Source organism: Syngnathus floridae, chromosome 18 (genome assembly GCF_059516105.1).
Source record: "Syngnathus floridae isolate MCC-2025c chromosome 18, RoL_Sflo_1.0, whole genome shotgun sequence".
NCBI lineage: Eukaryota > Metazoa > Chordata > Actinopteri > Syngnathiformes > Syngnathidae > Syngnathus > Syngnathus floridae.
The window spans coordinates 5,964,581-5,982,732 of record NC_142430.1 but is presented as its reverse complement, the minus strand read 5'-3'; the positions used below and the strand labels follow the sequence as shown (position 1 = coordinate 5,982,732).

The 18,152-nt window shown below is 45.3% G+C and overlaps 2 protein-coding genes across 2 annotated transcripts; both read left to right on the top strand.

Annotated features, from left to right (window-relative positions):
* The first annotated feature begins 118 nt into the window (after positions 1-118).
* Positions 119-10,165, top strand: crp1 (C-reactive protein 1). Its single transcript, XM_088359607.1, has 3 exons — positions 119-902; positions 967-1,030; positions 1,199-10,165. Exons 1-3 carry the CDS (start codon positions 891-893, stop codon positions 1,807-1,809), a joined length of 687 nt encoding a protein of 228 aa, XP_088215733.1. The 5' UTR covers positions 119-890; the 3' UTR covers positions 1,810-10,165.
* Positions 10,166-11,240: 1,075 nt separating this feature from the next.
* Positions 11,241-17,875, top strand: prr35 (proline rich 35). The gene is made up of 4 exons (XM_088359604.1): positions 11,241-12,656; positions 13,361-13,407; positions 14,789-16,213; positions 16,358-17,875. Exons 3-4 carry the CDS (start codon positions 14,919-14,921, stop codon positions 17,130-17,132), a joined length of 2,070 nt encoding a protein of 689 aa, XP_088215730.1. The 5' UTR covers positions 11,241-12,656; positions 13,361-13,407; positions 14,789-14,918; the 3' UTR covers positions 17,133-17,875.
* The last annotated feature ends 277 nt before the right edge of the window (positions 17,876-18,152 follow it).

The window sequence follows — 18,152 nt, the reverse complement described above, 5'->3', positions numbered from 1 at the left end:
ACTGAAGTATCATTCGAGACGTCAACCCCCAATTTTCTTGAATATTTTTTTGTGCAGCCCGACGAGCCGAAATAGTGTTAAACAGGCAAAATGCACCTTTTTTTTTCTATCCATCTCGGGGAGGCAATTTTGCCACTTGCAAAACCCGTTGACGGCAACTGGCAAAATGGCTGCCCCCGGTGATCGATAAAAACTGGTGAATTTTGTTGCTTAACTCATTCCACTAATGCAATATTAATCAGAATACCGTGTTTGGAACTAGAGGGGGCACATGCAAGTTATTTAAAAAAAAAAAAAAATTGAGGTTGACTTTCCTTTAACCCTTGCTCCACATTGGTATCGTATTTTTCGTATGGCTTCAATTCAGAAGGTTAACGACAGTCATACAACATTGCAGATGACATGAGCCTGTGAATAAATGACAGTTATTTCAAATATTTTGGAAATGATTTGTTTCTCTTATAGTTTGCATTGTCAAACGAAGGTCCAGAAATCATAACTTCAAAAATCAAGTTGCTTCTAAATTGTCATTTTTGAACACCAATGTTAACTTAACGTCATATTCAGCTCAGTACATACTAATTTACTAGTTTCACAGCAAAAAATACTTTGTAATTATATTTTTTTTAAAAATAGACTGCTTACATTGACCTGCAGCTATTGAACTGTTTTTTAAAATGCTTCAAACAATTTGAAGCGGGCTCTCCCCTCGTGCTTTTATTATTACGCAAGTGGCATTGCTAAGGGTTGGACGTCAACACACTTCTGTGAAGTCTGTGTGTGCGCGTATCAATCCCTCACTGAGCCTATTGTCTTTGCCGACATCACGGCTGGTACAAGGAGGGTAGAGGACAGAAAAGGCCATTACTTTGACTAGACCCTCGCACATCATGGCCATCATGGTAAGCGGATTTTCCAACAAGATTTGGTGACTTCTACACTGATACCGGTGTGTGTTGTTTGCAGATTATCCGTATGTTAGCCGTGCTTCTATTTGCCATGTTTGCTTTGGCCTACTCAACTAGGAAAGGTAAAATGTCGTAGATCCTGGTTTGGTTGTGTTGCTTTGGATCTGTCTTGTGGATCAAGCCGTCGAAGGGTTGTGGCCTAACTTATTTGTGGTATTCAAAAACACTAACAGTTGTGTAGTCTTGCGATTGTCGGTGACAAAATGACCCCCTTGTCCCATTTGCTCCAGTGGGTCTCGCCAACAAAGTCCTGGTTTTCCCTTACGAGACGGATTTCAGCTACGTGACGCTGATGCCGCAGAAGGAGATGGCGCTCAAGGCCTTCACGCTGTGCATGCGCGTGGCCACCGAGCTGCCCGAAGAGCGCCAGATCATCCTGTTCGCCTACCGCACGGCCGACTACGACGAGCTCAACGTGTGGCGCGAGAAGGACGGACGCGTCTCGTTTTACATGAGCGGAGACGGCGTTTCTTTTGCCCTCCCACTGCTGGGCACGTTTCGTACCAGCCTCTGCCTGACCTGGGAATCTGTCGCCGGCCTCGCTGCCTTTTGGGTAGATGGGAAGCGCAGTACCTACCAAATATACAAACCGGGACACAGCATCCGTCCCGAAGGCACCGTCCTCTTGGGGCAGGACCCCGACAAACATCTCGGTGGCTTGGAGGCCCTGCAGAGCTTCGTCGGGGAGATGACTGATGTGAATATGTGGGACTATGTCCTGTCCGGGAGCATGATCCAAGCCTGGCATTACGGCCACAAAGTCCCCAAAGGCAACGTCTTTGATTGGGCCACCATTGATTATGAGCTTAATGGCAATGTTATGGTGGTGCAGGATGACTGACTAACTGTGGAGTCCTGTGGAGAGAAGCGGAACATTGGAGCTCCTCTAATATGTGTCCTCGCGTTAATTACATTTCGTCTTACTTTACATTAGCGTCGCCATGTTAGTGGGTTTCGAATGAGTGTCTCGTAGGACGAGCTCTCGTTTGGATGAAGATTTTTTTTTTAAATGCGTGTTACTTATGGAGTGTAATGAAACACACTAAACCAAGTTAACGATCTTGTCTAAATTGACACTAAAATGTAATAAGGTTAAAGTATGTCTATTTAAATGTGCAGTGTGTGTTGTAGGGTTAGTTTTAGAGTTAAATATGAAAACAATTTTAAACATTTTTTTAAAGCCTGGTCCATCTTTGTTAATCGAATAAAAATCCAATGTGGCCATTGAGCACCAAAGTTTGCCCTAGTTTGATGTCGATCACGTTGCTATTGTTTCTTCCACTTCGTGTTTGGCTAAAAAGAAAGTCCCCAGTGACTTTTTCTTGTCACCAAGATGTCAGGCCTCAGAAACGTTTGCCAAAGACACACCATAGTTGCATGTAAGGAGCAGAAATGAAATCATATGGCTCTGCTTCCCTCCCAAAGACGTTCTCCATCCAAGTGTAAGTTGCAGCTCGCCTTCTCCATTGGCGTCCATGGCTCTTTGCACTCATTACCCCAGCCAGCATCGTGACCTCCTTGCAGAAACCACAAAGAACTTTCTGCCGTACCGTCCGGCCTCCCTTGAGGGTGGGAAAGTGCCGTGTTCCCAGCGTGTATGTGAGCGCACACGTGTGCCGTTGGCGCCGTGGCTGCTGCTAAATAAGGAGAAGGCAGGGCCGATGAGTTGTGACTGCGGGTCAGCAGCCAAATGTTCCACCTTCCTGGATGTTGCAATGCATCAATCGCTGTGCCCACTCACTGTGTGCTAACACCTTTGTGGACCATCTGGTGGACCGGGTCTGGCATCTCAGCTCTCACATACACAGCATGCATGCCTTTTTGTGTTTCCGCCCCAAAAGGAATGCTAAGTACTTAAGAATTCTGCGTACTTTTTTTTATTATCACCCTTCAAACCTTTTAAAGTAGAGAGGATGAAAAGATAGAAGAAAATTGTTAATGGGAAAATATTTTTTTTAGGTCGTTTTAGTGGAGATGCTGTTGTATAAATATTCCTCACGCGTGTTCCGTGCAAGTGAGCAAACAGTCGCAGCCCCCCCCCTCCTATCGTCCCCCCCAGCCTGCACGGGGCCTGCCAGATCTGCATATTGGCCCCACGGTGCTCGGATCGGAGGTGCCGCAAACTCGGGTGCGTGCGGAGCTGGTGAAATGTCTTCCACGCGAGAGGAGCTAGACGAGAGGAGCGCGTGAGCCGGTCGAGGGGAGACAGAAGGCGGGCCGTTCTGGATTCCTTCGAGCAACTCCAAATAGATTTCCAGGCAAAACATATTTGCATACGGCAAGACAGTGCTACGAGCTATCCCGGCGAGCTGAGGCATGTGTGCACTGAACAGATGGATAATGTTTTTAGAGCTTTCTTGCAGAAATTTCAGCCCATTAAATTGAGATCTTGGGCATTATTCAGCCGGCGTTTGTTCACCGACATGACAAAGAGGCAAGCGGATCAAGCTGCTCTCGTTAATCACACATCGTTCCCGATAGACCAGGCCCGGGTGGCTTTTCGGCTCAAGGGCCACATTTGATTTGGACAGATGGGCCAGGTCAGTCGGAGATGAGCATTAAAAAATATGTAAAATGGTTTCTTTAAATAATAAAATGAGAGTTTATGGTTATTTCTGCATTGTATTACAAATCTTCAACCAATTAATCAAATAAAAATAAGTATTGTTTTGATTTTTTTTAAATGAAAGATTTTTTTATTTCTAATATTAATTTATGATTAAAAACCTAACTATATAGTACACTGTACATTGTGCACATGTATCAATTGCCATTTATTTTATAAAATAATACACTTTTATGAAAAACCCTTTAATGAAGTAGTTTAGCAATTTAATTGTACACAATTTATAATTTAAAAAAGTAAATTAATCTTGAATATTTTGTGTTTTGTTTTTTATTTACAAATTTTGCATTAATAAATACATTTTAGGGACAAAAAAAGGATGCTCGGTGTGTCAGTCCATATGCAGCTTGCCTGCAATATTTTCCCCACCTTTGCTTGCTTGCAAAATAGGAGTAGGAATATAAAGACCTCAATGTTAGTTTTGCCCTTCCCTCTCTCTCTCTCTCTCTCTCTCTCTCTCTCTCTCTCTCTCTCTCTCTCTCCAAGAGCTTGTAATGCGCCAGTATGGCCCCTCGTCGTCCCCCTCTGGGCTGTATGAAAAATTCACCAGGGCCTCCCATTAGAGTCATTCCGAATCAGGAAGCAAAGCGTCTCGATGGGCCGACACCACACTTTAACGTCTTCGCACTTATCAACGCAAATTGTTCTATTTACAAAACACAAAAATCACAGCCGGTTGGCCATTATGGTTTTTCACAAGATTTTCTTTTCCCCACCTTTATTTATGTGTACTATTTTGCTTTTTTTTTAAAAAAAAAAACAGATTCGTCAGTCGTGAACATTTAAAAACAGATGGACAATACCATTTTTAGCCGTCGCCTTTCACACTAACTGTGCAAAGCCTGACCTTTTAGAGCGGTGAGGGTGAGAGTTCTTGGCTTCCACCGGTGCAATACCTCCAGGCAGGGACACTCAAGCCAGTCGCTTATTTTTAAAGTCTTTAAAGCGACAATATAACAATTTGAGTCGGCATCTTTATTTCCAAATATGCCCCATGCATGTTTTAGCATTGGCCCCTTAGTGGCGTGCCTTAGTTGACCTCCTCCAAACATATGAGCGCTGCCACAATGCACTATGCTGCCAGGCGTGTTGTGGCCTCCTGATTAAATATTACAAGCCTCTAAATGGATGGAGATTAGCCTATGTGGGAATGTTAGGGTCTAATTTACCCCCCGGCCACAAGAGTCCTCTGTGTGTGTGTTGTGGGGGAAAAAAAAGAAAGGAGTGGAATACATGGGTGAGAAGTGGCTTGCGTGTTTTTTTGCAGGACGGCAACAGGAAGTGACTAAAGTGCTTTTTAATTCTTTCTATGGATTTCAATAGTCTGTCAATATACTGTAGGTATTAAAATTATATTTATTTCATCACGAATAATAGGTCAAGTCTATGTAAATGAGACTGCTGGGCTTTTATTACTCTTTTGACATGTATGATGCTGAACCTGTGTTCAAATGTGACACGGCAATTCCCACTTGCCATTCAAATTTTGCGGAATGTTTTCAGTGTTGTGTTATGCCAGCTCAGCAATGGGTCCTGAATTATTGATGCCTTGGTTTTGTAGTTCACCACCTATAAAATGCTTTTAAGGACGCGAGTGCATGTTTTGAGGTCTTTGCATGAAATGCTTGAACTTTATTATTTATAAACAAACATTTTATGGAAAAGGGAGGCTGCTTTTTTTTTTTTTTTTGGCTCATGTTATCTCTAGCTAATTTGTGACTACAGTTTTGTATTTTGAAATCATTTGGTTGCTCATTACAGCCCCCTAATTGGTACAAATTAGTACTTTGTGGCCACAGATTAGCGTTTTGTGCCCATGTTACAACTCGCTAATTCATCTACGGCGATGCGTAGCGCATGTAACACTGCGAGGCCTTAATTCTCTCGTCATTTTTTGTTCGTAATGGGCAAACACATCCATCACGCGCGGATGTTTGTGCAGCATCCTCAGACAATAACCGCACACACACATGCACACACCAGCAGCCTGCGCCACTGGGCAGAGACTAGCCTGAAAGATTGAAAGCAATTAAAACTATCATCTGCAGTGGCTCTGGGCTGGCCCGTGGCTGCGAGGGGGGAGCTGCCACTGTGCATCAGCCTCTCGGTCTCCACGACGCTCTGCGACGGGAGAGCCCAAGTGGCAACACACAAGAGCTGACACACTCGGCAATACAGCGAACCCCGTTTAGTGCGAGGGTATGTTTCACACCCATCTGCGATAGTTAGACAAAATACAAATCATTTTACCACCTTAACTCACTTAAACTAGTGAATTAACCTCCGTTAATGACGTTTTAAAAATGTGTTGAGAATTGTGGTATTTTTTGTCTACTTGTGTTGCTGCACCGTTTTTGTGGAAATGTCCGTTGATTAAAGCGTTATAATGCTATGCATTTACCCCTCCATGGCATCTTGCGTCATTCGTTAGCTAGAAAAAGAAAAAGTGAAGACGGAAAAACTTTTTCCGAAGCGATATGAAAACTTTGTGCAGACCGCCTGCAGTGATATGCGCGTCTTTTTGTAAAAGTCTGAACATTTGAGCAAATACTCCATCCCAACTCAAAGCACACCTGCATAAACACACACACACACGGAGCTCGGCAGTCAGATATCATTAAGTTGGAGTAGCGTAACTCCAAGCTGTTTGGGACAGAACCCCAAGCGTCTTCCACGTGTTCCTCCGTCTCGCTCAGTTCGGATTGGCCCTCAGCAAGTTTCCTCAGGACAATCCCACCGCCGCCATTATCAGCTACCGTAACCGCTCTGTCTTAGCTCTCCGATCAGCTCTCAAGCTGTCACTCTCACTTACCGTCGACATTAGCACCGGTACTTCCCTCATCCTGGTCCTCCCCTCGGTGTGTTTGAGTACATATCTCCGCGATTCGGCCTCTACTTAATTTGACAGCTCCCTGTTTTGTCAGTGTGACAGGCCCATAGCGAGACACTAATAGGCCACGGAGACCACCAGCAAAGGCACCAGCCACGGAGGGCCCCGCGGTGCCAGTCCGCATCACCCTCCACGTCTCTCGGGGCGATGCGGGCTGGAGCGCAGAGTGGGTCAGGGCTGGAGTGGTCAGGCGGCATCGCTGTCACAGCAGACTGGACGTGGCCTCAGTGCTGACACCCGTCACTATACTGTAAGCAAACTCGCGCCCTTCCACCATCACCCAGACAAGAGGAGAGTCAAAAGAACAGCCAGTGGGGGTATCTAATGACTGGGCCTGCCAATCTCAGACAAAAATGCAGTCAGGGAATTACCTCCATGTTGTGTGCTATTTATTATCGGCGTGAGACAAGTTTGATGCATGAAGCTGGCAAATCTGACACGATGTACATTAATACTGTACAACGGCGCCTTGAGATTTTCAAGTGCTATGGCGGCAGTGAACTCAACTCTCCTGACTAGTTTGGCAAATACATTGACATTTTTTTTTCCAAATTATGACATGTAACAGAAAACGTGCACGATGAGCTAGTTATTTTTCTGTCAAGGAATATTAATGAAGATCAATTCAAAAAATATTTTTATCTACTTGACTTTGTCAGCAGAGCACAGTATTAAAGTGTGACAGGAACATGGGACGTGGGGATCTGCCAGGGGGACTTTGGTGTGGTGAATTATTAAGGTTTACTAATACTTGGTAAATCCCCTCTTTGTCCTGTCCATTACCGACCTGTCACATCCTCTCACCACTGCTAGACTGACTCACTTGCTTCATCTAGATGACAGAAGTTAAACTGTGTTCCGGAGGAGATGGGAGGAGGGGTGCAGTCGGGGATGCGGAGGGGGGCACTGTAAGTAGGCTCCAGGGCTGGATGGTTTGGGAAGCCCACACGAGTATTTAACACTGCCTTGTGCATTGCTTTCTTCTAACCAAACTAGAGAATGCAATTTGTGTCGAAATTGTTTTTCAGTAGTTAACTCCTCCACCTACATTTGTCACACTTGATATTGAAGAGCATTCACATAATGATGCAAAAATGCTTCTAAAGACAATGACGCAGTGGCTGGATGAGCTTAGCCAACTCCTTCCCCATCCTATCTTCCTCATGAACTCCTCTCGCATCCACACCAGCAGCGCTCTCCTTGTGATGCGCCCCCATCCCCCCCTCCTCCTCCTCCCAAAACAGCAAACCTTGCCTTGCCTTGCCTCAGTGCGTGCCTGGCGGACTCTCTCGGCGGTCTCGACAGCCGAGCTGGTCGTTGCCCCGAGCGCCGTGAAGCTGTCGCCTCTTGTTAGTGTCACCACGCCTGCCTGCTCCTTGATTAGAGAGAGAGAGGTGCATGGAAAGGAGTATATGTGTGTTTATGTGGTTGTGTGTCTTTGCTAAAGCATGGGGGTGCGTGGTCACTACTCCCCCCCCCCCCCAACACGCCTTCGCCTTGTCCCCGCAGAGCTGCTTTTAAAGATCAGTGATTTGGTCAATTGGGATGGCAAGTCCAATCCCGCGGAAGGTCACTGATGACTCAATGGAGCGGTCAGTGAGGCCGGCTGTCATGTCATTGTGTGTGTGTATGTGTGTGTGTGTTTGTTTGTGTGTGTAAACTAAGGTTATTCTAGCTAATGAAAATTGAACAAAATGAAACTAAAATGAAAAAATAAAGAGAAGTTCTGTTACATAAATAAAAAAATAACTAAAACTACATATTAGTGCTATTGTGGTTTAATTTATTTGATTACGCAATACTTAATGACTTTTTTTTTTTAAATCTTGCAACCCAACTATTTCATCGTTCCTGCCTCGTTAGCGCTTGCTTTTTGTTTTGTCACTGGAATAGTTAAAGCAGAGCGTGACCTTGGAGCAAACTTTGGACTGATGTGATAGTCAGGTCAGTGAGTTGCTGCACCCCGAGGGGTCCAGAAGTGTGTGCACGAGTCCACTTCCTGAATGTCGTGCCCAAGGCGCAGCTGTCCATTTGTGGACAATTTCTCTGCCCAAAGGGACCGCTGACTGTGGTACTCTCTGGACCTTGTATACACACACACACACACACACACACACACACACACACACACACACACACACACACTCTTTCCATCTGTTTGGCTCTGTCTATCATTCACCCCTCTGGAAAACACAAGTAGACATCTTGGTTCATCATGAATTTAAAATACCGAGTGGACTATGACGATTTATTGGAGTGGACTAAGGAGTGGCTTTGGTTTTCCCTCTCTTAATAACTGAGAAGAAAACCGGATAAGTAATTGCAATGTCTTCACTTTGCTAACGTTGTGACTAACAACTTAGCTAACGATGAGCTTGTATTTGTACTTTTTACTGCCCGCCTCTGAGATTCCAGTAACAGCTTAGCGGCAGTGAAGAGGCACGAGGCTGACAGCCTCCGAGAAGCAAACAAGCCTTCTCCCCCCCAAGCTATGGCTTCCTGACTTGTTTATTTGCTAACTGGCTGAGAGGGTCTGTGCTGCTGCTCTGCTAGGGGGCAGAGGGAGAACATATGGTTTGCTAAAACATGAACTTGTAGTTGCGAGGCCGAGGCACCCTAAGGGATGAGGCTGACGGCCTTTGGTCCCTGTCTCCCTCAATTCCTGCCGCATGAAAAGCCAGCGACGCACAGGCGTCCTCCAGGAGTTGGCGCTCTCTCGCCACCCCCCCAACGAAGGAAAAGTGATGGTGGGGGGCCGGGTCGCAGCTGGGAAAGTGACTGACACCAGGCTCCCCAGAGTGTGATGCTCCTGCATTACTGGGGGAATACAAGCCTGGTCCCGGCATGAGGCCGCACTGGTTCGCGGGTCCCAACACATATGGACGTTTACCATGCGGTCGTGTTTCGATTTTGACGCATTTGTCAGGAAATGCATCTTTGGCGCTTTGGGAATTTCTCAGGGGCGGGATGGTTAGATTCAACTGTACATGGCAGTCATCAAATTATTTGTGTGGTAAAAATCAAGTGGAGTCCCCACTAAATTTTTCATACAAGCTCGCTCAGGCACAACATGCACTTTGCACTCTGTGTGTGTTATTGCATTAGTTGTCGTCATCATGCGATTATAAAGTAAATAACTGGCCAACGAGTTCAAGTTGTTGAGGGTGGTCGTCCGCCGAGCTGGCGGCTATGTCAGCTAACTTACACAGATTGCTGCGTGGACATGGAGACACACACATACACCCCCGCGAGGTGTTCACTCACATATACACGCACACACACATGGTCTCGCACACCCTACATTGATGAACAAACACATGCACTCCCTGTGGGTCAGTGACTTAATATGCACATACTTACACATTGTTGATACAGACACACAAACACACACACACACACACACACCCTGAAGGTCAGTGCTGTGATGGACAGCAGTAGTGATGCGCTGTGACACAATCAGCTGCTTCCCTTCATTCCCACTCGCTTTTCCCCCGTCAGGTAACACCCATGAAATAAATAAATTAATAAATAAATAAGTAAATAAATAAAATACCCGACCCCCTGAGGGTCTAATGGGTGCTAGTGTGTCAAGTCCAGAAGCAGCAGGTTACCATCTAGTCAGTCCGTCTCCCGTAAAGGTGGTTGCAGACTACTGAACGTTTTTTTTTTTTGTCACAAAAACCTGGCTTTTGAACAAAGACGTTTTGTAACAGTATATGAAAACAATAATGATCTCATTTACTTTTCCAGAGTGAAATCTGAGCCCGTTTATTTGAACACAAAGTTATTTTTGTTTTCCGAATGGCAACAGGTGGATACACAAATAATTTGTACCTTTCGCCATCTAGTGGAAGAGCATTGAATTATTCTTCCTGTCACGACATGTCGCTGGCATAGATAGATGAACAAATGTGTAGCAAGTAAATCATCATCACAATCAATAATCAGTCATAGTGTTGGGAATGACTGTGTTTATGCGGTTAGCATCGCAAAGAGTAGCAGGTCGCGCGGAACTAAAACATCCAGTTTCGTGGCAACATGCGTTGAGACCAAAGAGAAGGGCACAACTGTCTGCAGAGGAAAAACCCCAACGACTCATAGGTCCCGTCATAGCTGAACCTTGATATCTGCCCTTTTCACATATGAAGCCAGCAGACTTTGAAGGGCTGCCTTTTTACACGCTGGACAGCGGCCAACGCTCGTCCGGCCCTCATCTGTATAATTGCCTTGTGTGTTCATTTAAGAGTGAAAGTGGAAATGTCTCATTGTTTGCTCCCAGCGGCTGCAACTGACATAATGTGAGGGCAGGTCCTCTCAGTCAAAGACACTTTGCACGCTTTGTATGTTTTTTTTTTCTTTATATTTAATATCAGCCTTCAGAAATCTCTCGTGGAATTATTCTTATACAATATTTGCTCCTTTTTTGACGTTGATAAAAACATTTGCTCGGCAGCTAACTTGCGGTTAGCTTAGCCTATCTTAAAAATTCAATTTCTAGTGTTGAAATTGTTTTTTTTTAGTACGTAAAAAAAATTTCTAGTGCTGGAAAAAAAATTCTAGTGGCAGAAAGTGGACAGGCTACTCAGGCTAATACAGGCTTTTGTATAAAAGTAGTATCTTGGTCCAGTTGCCTCCACCTAAATCTTCAATAAAGTAAATGACTAAAAATTCTCAGCAACATAGAGCACGGAATAGCTTTGGGGTGTTGCTTTCCTTTGATAAGGAAGTTGGGAAAGGGGCTTGGGGGTGGGGGGGGGGGGTCTGTGGTGAATAATTGATAGTGGCTGAGAGCGATATGAGTTTAGTTAATGTGCCCAGCAGCGCACGCTCAGAGAAGAGCTGTTAGCCATCCCACCTCAGGCCTCAAACTCACAGAGTGGAAGGAGAGAGGAACACTCATCCCGAGTTGGAGAAGAGTTTTCTATTTTAAACAAATAGTCCATCTTATAAGACACGCGGCAATATGTGTGTGTTTGGATGCATGCGCACAGCTGGCTCTGCCTGGTGGGCGTGTTGTCGGAGCCCTCCAGTTCCTTTCTCAGAGCCGTAATGGACTGCGACTGTCAGGCTCCGCAGATGCCGCTCCATAAGGACGCTTAGCTCATCCTTGTCTTCATCCTCCTCATCATCTTTCAGTCTCTTTTCAATTTACCACTGCATCAGGAGGCCCATTTTAGTATTAATATTGGAAGAGCATGACAGTGACAATAAAATACAGAAATAAAAAATTTAATATTTAGACTAAAACCTTAAATTGGGAGAATCTCAAGAGTAGCTTCTCTCTGTAGCAGGACAAGAACCTGATGTCTGAAGTAGACATGGTCCAGCTTTTTCAGAATCTTCTGCCATGGCAGTCTTGCTCAAGAGTACGTCAAATGTTTAACATCAGGGTCCCCCCCGCAAGTCAGTCATCTAGTCAGGGACCCTTCGAGAGGCATCAAGCTGCCTGTCGTGCCGATGCGGCCAAATGGAGGCTGACAGGCCGCTACATAGAGCCTAACCATCTGGAGCAAATGTGACAGCGGGGGGGAAGACCATGTCTGCTCAATCAGGAGGAAGGGCAGGAGAGCTCGGTGACACGGACGACCAGGAGGAGAAGGTAGATATCTCGAAAGGCACACGGGAGTTCCTTTTTTTTTTTTCTTCCGAGTCAAAGAAGCTGTTCACGATTCACGACAGCTCAGCAATATCGGAATCGTAGGTCGTTTGATAATTTAATGGATGGATAGCTACGCAGATATCTATTATTAATTCTATTGGTCCAGTATCCTTAATTCATTCAGCTTCCATTCAAAGTGCCTAAATGTGTTGGTAATGAGGAAAATAGCAATTAGTACAAAAGTCCTCATCACGGATGAATTGAGAATCACGTCAAGTATTAAGATGCCATCACTCACTGGTGTAACCTTTAAGCTCAACTTGGCTGCAAGGTCCGGAGAACATTTGAGAAGGCAAAGTGGAGGTGCTTGCAGGGTAAAGGGGTGGAAGGGTGGGGTTGGGTAGGGTGGCTGCTTTATTGTAGTGCCTGAGGGCCACGCTCCCAGTCAATATAAATGTGCACGCTCGCTCCTGCTGTGCTCCCATTTGAGTCCAGGGACGGACGAGAGGCAGACAGACAGCACCGGGCGGGATAACCGCATCACTTCGACGAGACACACACTTCACACTGCAGGTAACTTGTATTGTTTTTATTACAGGTCTTCTTGCGTGTCTGGAATCATTCAAGAGACATAATATTAAAAAGTGGCTTTTATTCATGTTATTTTTTTTCATCTTCAATGAAATTTTAACTGAAAGTAATAATGGCAATTTTTGTTGTGGTTTAATGCTTAGGAATATTAATATTTTGTTAAGTAATCTTGCATGGATTGTTAAACGAGGCACTTTGCGTGTGTGTGTGGCTTTGGAGACATTTAAAAATCTTTTTTTTTTATGTCACTTTAGTTTGAACTGAAACAAATTATTTTAATGACTTTGTGTTTCATATTTGATGCAAATATTGCATTTTATATTGAGATTTGTATTCAATTTAATTGTAATGAAACGTGTGTGCGTGTCGTGAATGGGGAAAATGGAAATGAAAAATGAAATATAAAGCTGGGCTTCTGCTTGGAAGCAATGGATGGATAAATGGGATCATTTTACAAAAAGCAGTTTTACAAATTATAGTCAATTTTTCACAAGTGTGATTTTCAAAATGCAAAGAAATAGGAATTTAAATCATAGACAATTGACTAGTAATATTAATCATTGCAATAACTGTTTTGAATAAAAAATAATAATACTGTTATTGTTATACATAATCTTTGAGGAAAAGGTGATAAATTAAAACCAACAAAACAGATCATTTAACAGTTTTTTTTTTTTCTGTTCCAGGACTGTCTTGGAAGGAGACGACTCCCAATCCCTGAAATCATAACAAGGTACTTTAATAGAAATAAATACGTGGCCATTTTTGAATGCTTGCCTGCAGAGTGTCACTTTTGGGTCTACTGATGCATGCCAAAGTGCTTCGAGTGTGTCCGTAATTTTGACAATAGATATTCAAGTGCTTCATCGACTTTAAAAGCCCAAAACAAGACCGCAGGCTTGGGATATGGGGTCGGGGTGGGGGGGGTCTCAAAGTGCACAGTCAGATAGCGAGTGATCCAGATATAGTGGCCTGAAGAGGATGAAACTGTACTGTAAAAAAAAATGTTTTTATTGATTGTCTGGTAATAGCAGCTGTTCGGCTCCATTATGAGATAAAAGGGGGGGGGGGGGGTCAGAGCCCCGAGGCGGACAAGTGAGTCAATGAATCGGGCTTCAACAGAACAACGAAAGCCGCCAACATCTACGGGCAGAGGTGGCGAAAGTACTCACACTAAAGTACGGTGACGAAAAGACTAAACTTGTTTTTTATGTTGTGTCGTCATAAATAATGAATAATTCGATTGACTCGTTTGACACAAAACTCCACACAGGAAGGCCGAAGCCCATATTGTGTCCCCAAACCTGCATTGTGTTGCCTGTGTTTGGCTTCAATTAATATATATTTGAAACATTTTTCATATCTTCAGCTTCTCTCTTTTATCTTCCAATGGCCTGCGGATAAAGAAGAAATGAAAGCCTTAAAGCGGAATCTTTTAAACGGAGGCACCCGGATTCAGCGCAGAGCCCTCCCTGAAGTGAAACAAGATAATCGTTTCAATTCGTGTCAATTTGTTATTGACGGCAATAAAAATAAACAGGACGTAAAAGTTCTTAACTAGCAAAATCAGACCTAGTTCAGGAGCGCTATTGAACTTATTCACCGTGTCTTGACCCAGATCCCAGATCCCAGTCCTGCCGCTAATGATGCCCCTCAAGGCATGACGCCAAGTCCTCATTAGTAACCACCCCCCACTACTTTATCTTCTTTATCACAGTCTGGACTCATCTTGCGTGTTAGTTGGCCTTCAAGGTTTCTGGTCCCGAACACTAGGGGCCATCCCTAACCCCGCCCAGGTGCACAGCCCCACTGTCGTGTCCCATTTGCCTCCGAGGCTTTATCCTCACTCTGGCCTGGTATTCTGGTGGAACTAATGAGGAGTGGCAGGTACAGTGAGAAGCTCAAGTTAGCTTCATGGTGAGATGACCTTTTCCTCAGGTAGACAACACATGCAGTCTTAGAGAAAGAAAAAAAAAAGACAACATTGCACCTCAAGGGTGATGTGTATACTTTTGTGCTCAAGGGCTGCGTTTGATTTTTAAACGGACAGATGGGCCAGGTCAAATGAAATGTCAAAATGTAACATTCAAGAAAATCATCTTGTCTCTTCACAGGCACTAAGAAAATGCATCTGAACGTCGGCAACCGTCCTCAAAGCTGAGGGGCAAATGATCATAAATCTATTGCAACTAGTCTCGTGAACGATCCTAACCTGAATACATTTCTGAAATATCGAGAGCAGTCATGTCCAAGGACGACGTTTGCAAAGTGACATCTGCCAGCAAACACAAAGAGCGCAAGCCCAAGAAGCCTCACTACATCCCTCGTCCGTGGGGCAAGCCCTACAACTACAAATGCTTCCAGTGTCCCTTCACCTGCATGGAGAAGTCCCACCTGTACAACCACATGAAGTACAGCCTGTGCAAGAACTCTCTGTCCCTGCTCATCGAGTCAGACTGGCCCTACAAAAAGGGCAACAATGTCTTGCACCCTAACCAGCTGCGGCCGCTACAGCAGAGCCTCCGTGGGGCGGGGAAAGAAGCCCAGGACCAGGCGACACAGATTGAGGAGGGGCAGCAGAGGAGCGTGGAGGAGCAAGTGGACGATGGGGAAAACCAGAGACAGGAAGCAGAGGAGGCTCGGACGTTGGCGAAAGAGCGCTCTGAAAAAGGGGACGCTGGAGAGTGCAAAGCAGATTCTCAGTTGTTGATGGCAGACATGCTCTCCCTGGAAGACCAGCTCCTGCGAGCGCGCTCTGTGGAGGTGGAGGCCCAGTTGAAACATTACAAGACACTATCCAAGACCTGTCTGACAGCTCCCGGGTCGCTCTCAGACCAGTGGCGCCTCCTAACCGCCAGCAAGGCCAAAACCGAAAGCACTCAGGCGGGAATGAACAGTTCGATCCCATGTTATCCTCCCCCGTCAAACCTGGCGGACTACCAGGACCCCAATGGGCTCAACCTTTCCGTACTCGGGGTGGGCTATCCCATCGGTCCGAGTCTTTTCTCCTACATGAACTCCGCGCTTCCCTCCACTCCAACCCACGCGCAGCTCGCCCAGCTCCCGTTCCTGGCTTCTGCCGCCCAACTGATTCATCCAGCCTCTGGCAGCCACACAGACAGAACTCTCATCCCCTCACGGCTCTACTACCCTTTCCTGTGCGAACACAGCTTTGGACTGGCGTCCAGTCAGAGTGATAGCAGTAAAGGACACAAAACATCCACAAACACTGTCGATGCACTTTCTTTATCTGGTTTCCAGCCCAAAGTCAACCTGTGGAAAGTGCCCGCCTTAAGGCCCGGGGCCGCCACGGTTTCCCCTGTCGGTCGGATGTCACCTCAGGGAGGTTCTTCCGACCCGGCCTACAGGCTGGGGGATAAAGCGCAAGCCAAAGAAAGTAAAACGAGTTGGGCTCTCAAGAGGACGGGCGGACCCTTAGAAGTTCCTGTAGAAAAGAAGCCGACGATGGGCTTCACGTTGGAATTTCTCAAGAACACCCAGACAAGTCCTACTCTAAATATGACATCAGACAAACTTGGGTAAGTGTTTGACTGCAAATTATTTTAATAACAGCTGAAAAGAAGTTTGCGACAAAAAAAACCCAACAACCATAGAGTAAAAGCAGAATACTTCTGAATCACTGCTTGATCATTTTCTCTTCTTTTGAACATTTTACTTTTCAGTTCACAGAATTTGCACCCCAAGACCAAGTCATCAGAATCCTCGTATGCAGATCATCTCACCAGTCCAAAAAGAGAAGTATCCTCTCACAGCGGCCAAGATCCCATGACCACGCTCCCCAGAGGGGACGGGGCCTCGGAGTCAGTGGCCACTCTCCTCAATGACCTCTCAAAGGCCTTGCAGGAGTATCAGGAAGCCGAGCGCAACATCTCCCACCTGGAGAAGGAGGACCTCCCTGTCCAGTACCATCTTTGGGAGCACCTGAGCAAAATCCGAAACGAGCTCTCGCACATCCATCAAGCTCTGGAGCGAACGACTCGCCAGAGCGACGGCCCGTTGGACCTTTCGTTCAAGAGAGACTCCACCGACTCGAAGGGTTTCAGCCTGAAGGACACCATCGCAGAGACGGATGAGGAAGAAGAGGAGGAGGAGGAGGACAAGGTGGAAGAGGAGCGGAAAGCCACGAGAGCTTCGCTGGAAACTCGTAAGCAATCGCTGGACATGCTGATCAAGATAAGTAACCCCGGAGCATCAGCGGTGACCTCGGACGTCCTGACTCAAGGAGCGCTGGCAATCAGGCACAGCCCCGCCGAGGCCTTATGGCCAAGCAGAACCACAAAGTGCGAAGCAGACTCCAGCGTGCTGCTCTGCCCCGACGGCAGATCCGTCATGTTTGCAGACATCCCGTGTTCGGCCAAAGCAGCTAAAAGACCGTCGTCCATACAGCGAGCGGAGGGGCAGTGTCCGCAGAGCCCTTTGCAAGCGGCAGACAATTAATCACATTGTGGCCACAAAAAATATCAAGTTGTCTAAGGCTCTGTACATTTCCGATAAAAGACGCGTCTCACACATGCACTATTAACTTTTGATTGTCACAGGATTGTCGGCACAATCAATTTGAGAATCATTTCCACCACTTTGTGAATAATGTGTAAAGAAATCGTACACTCTTTTAAAGGGTAAATGATTTTATGAAGACAATTTTATGTCTGTTGTGAATTCACTGAAAATAACATTGTATTATACACACTTGGAATAAAAAGAGGAATAATAAATTTGAATGTCATTTCAAGGGGGGGGGAACTCAAAAATATGTTTGATGTCCTTCTTGTTCAATACTGCAATTTTTCTAATATTAAATGTGTGCCTCATCTCATTGAAAGCTGGGTAACACTGACCTGATGAAGCGTCCAGGTTAAGGTCTGTCAACACTCTCCGCTATGAGGTCGGACGTAGTCAAAAAGTCAAGCAGCTCCTCAGGCTAAATCACCATGAGTGTCACCTGAATCACCTCCTGCAAAGGTCAGTGATCCCCAAGTTCATCAGTGGCAGGAGAAAGAGGGAGAACGGAGGACACCCAATAAGGAGCAGCGCTGCGTCCTGTGGCCTCTTCAACACCGAGCGAAAGGTCAGCTGACATAACTGCTAAAGCCCAAGTATTCACTTTGCTTTACATTTTGCAACTTTTTCCAAGGTAGATTAAGGTCATTTTCACCTCTACATGTGAAACCCCGTAAGGACAAATGGAGAAATGTTTTGTTTATTCAAATTTTAAAAATGTATGTTAAGAAACGAATAATAAAAGTCACCTATGAGCCTTTTATTGACAGGTGTGCATTGCCAATGTAAGTGCTTGAGTATTTAAGTATGGAATACATCGACCAGTATTCAGAAAGAAAATGTAAATGTCGCAGTTCCCGAAAAATAAAACAATCAGGTGGATTTATTAAAAATGTGGATTATTGTACAGCAAATTTTTAATTCAGGGCTCTCAAAATTGTTTCCTAAACAAGCTTT

Bases quoted from the DNA above. Each gene is read 5' to 3' on its own strand.
- prr35 (XM_088359604.1), top strand. From the start codon at position 14,919: ATGTCCAAGGACGACGTTTGCAAAGTGACATCTGCCAGCAAACACAAA. The intron at 16,214-16,357 runs GTAAGTGTTTGA...TTTACTTTTCAG, and splicing joins ATGACATCAGACAAACTTGG to TTCACAGAATTTGCACCCCA.
- crp1 (XM_088359607.1), top strand. The intron at 1,031-1,198 runs GTAAAATGTCGT...CATTTGCTCCAG, and splicing joins GGCCTACTCAACTAGGAAAG to TGGGTCTCGCCAACAAAGTC.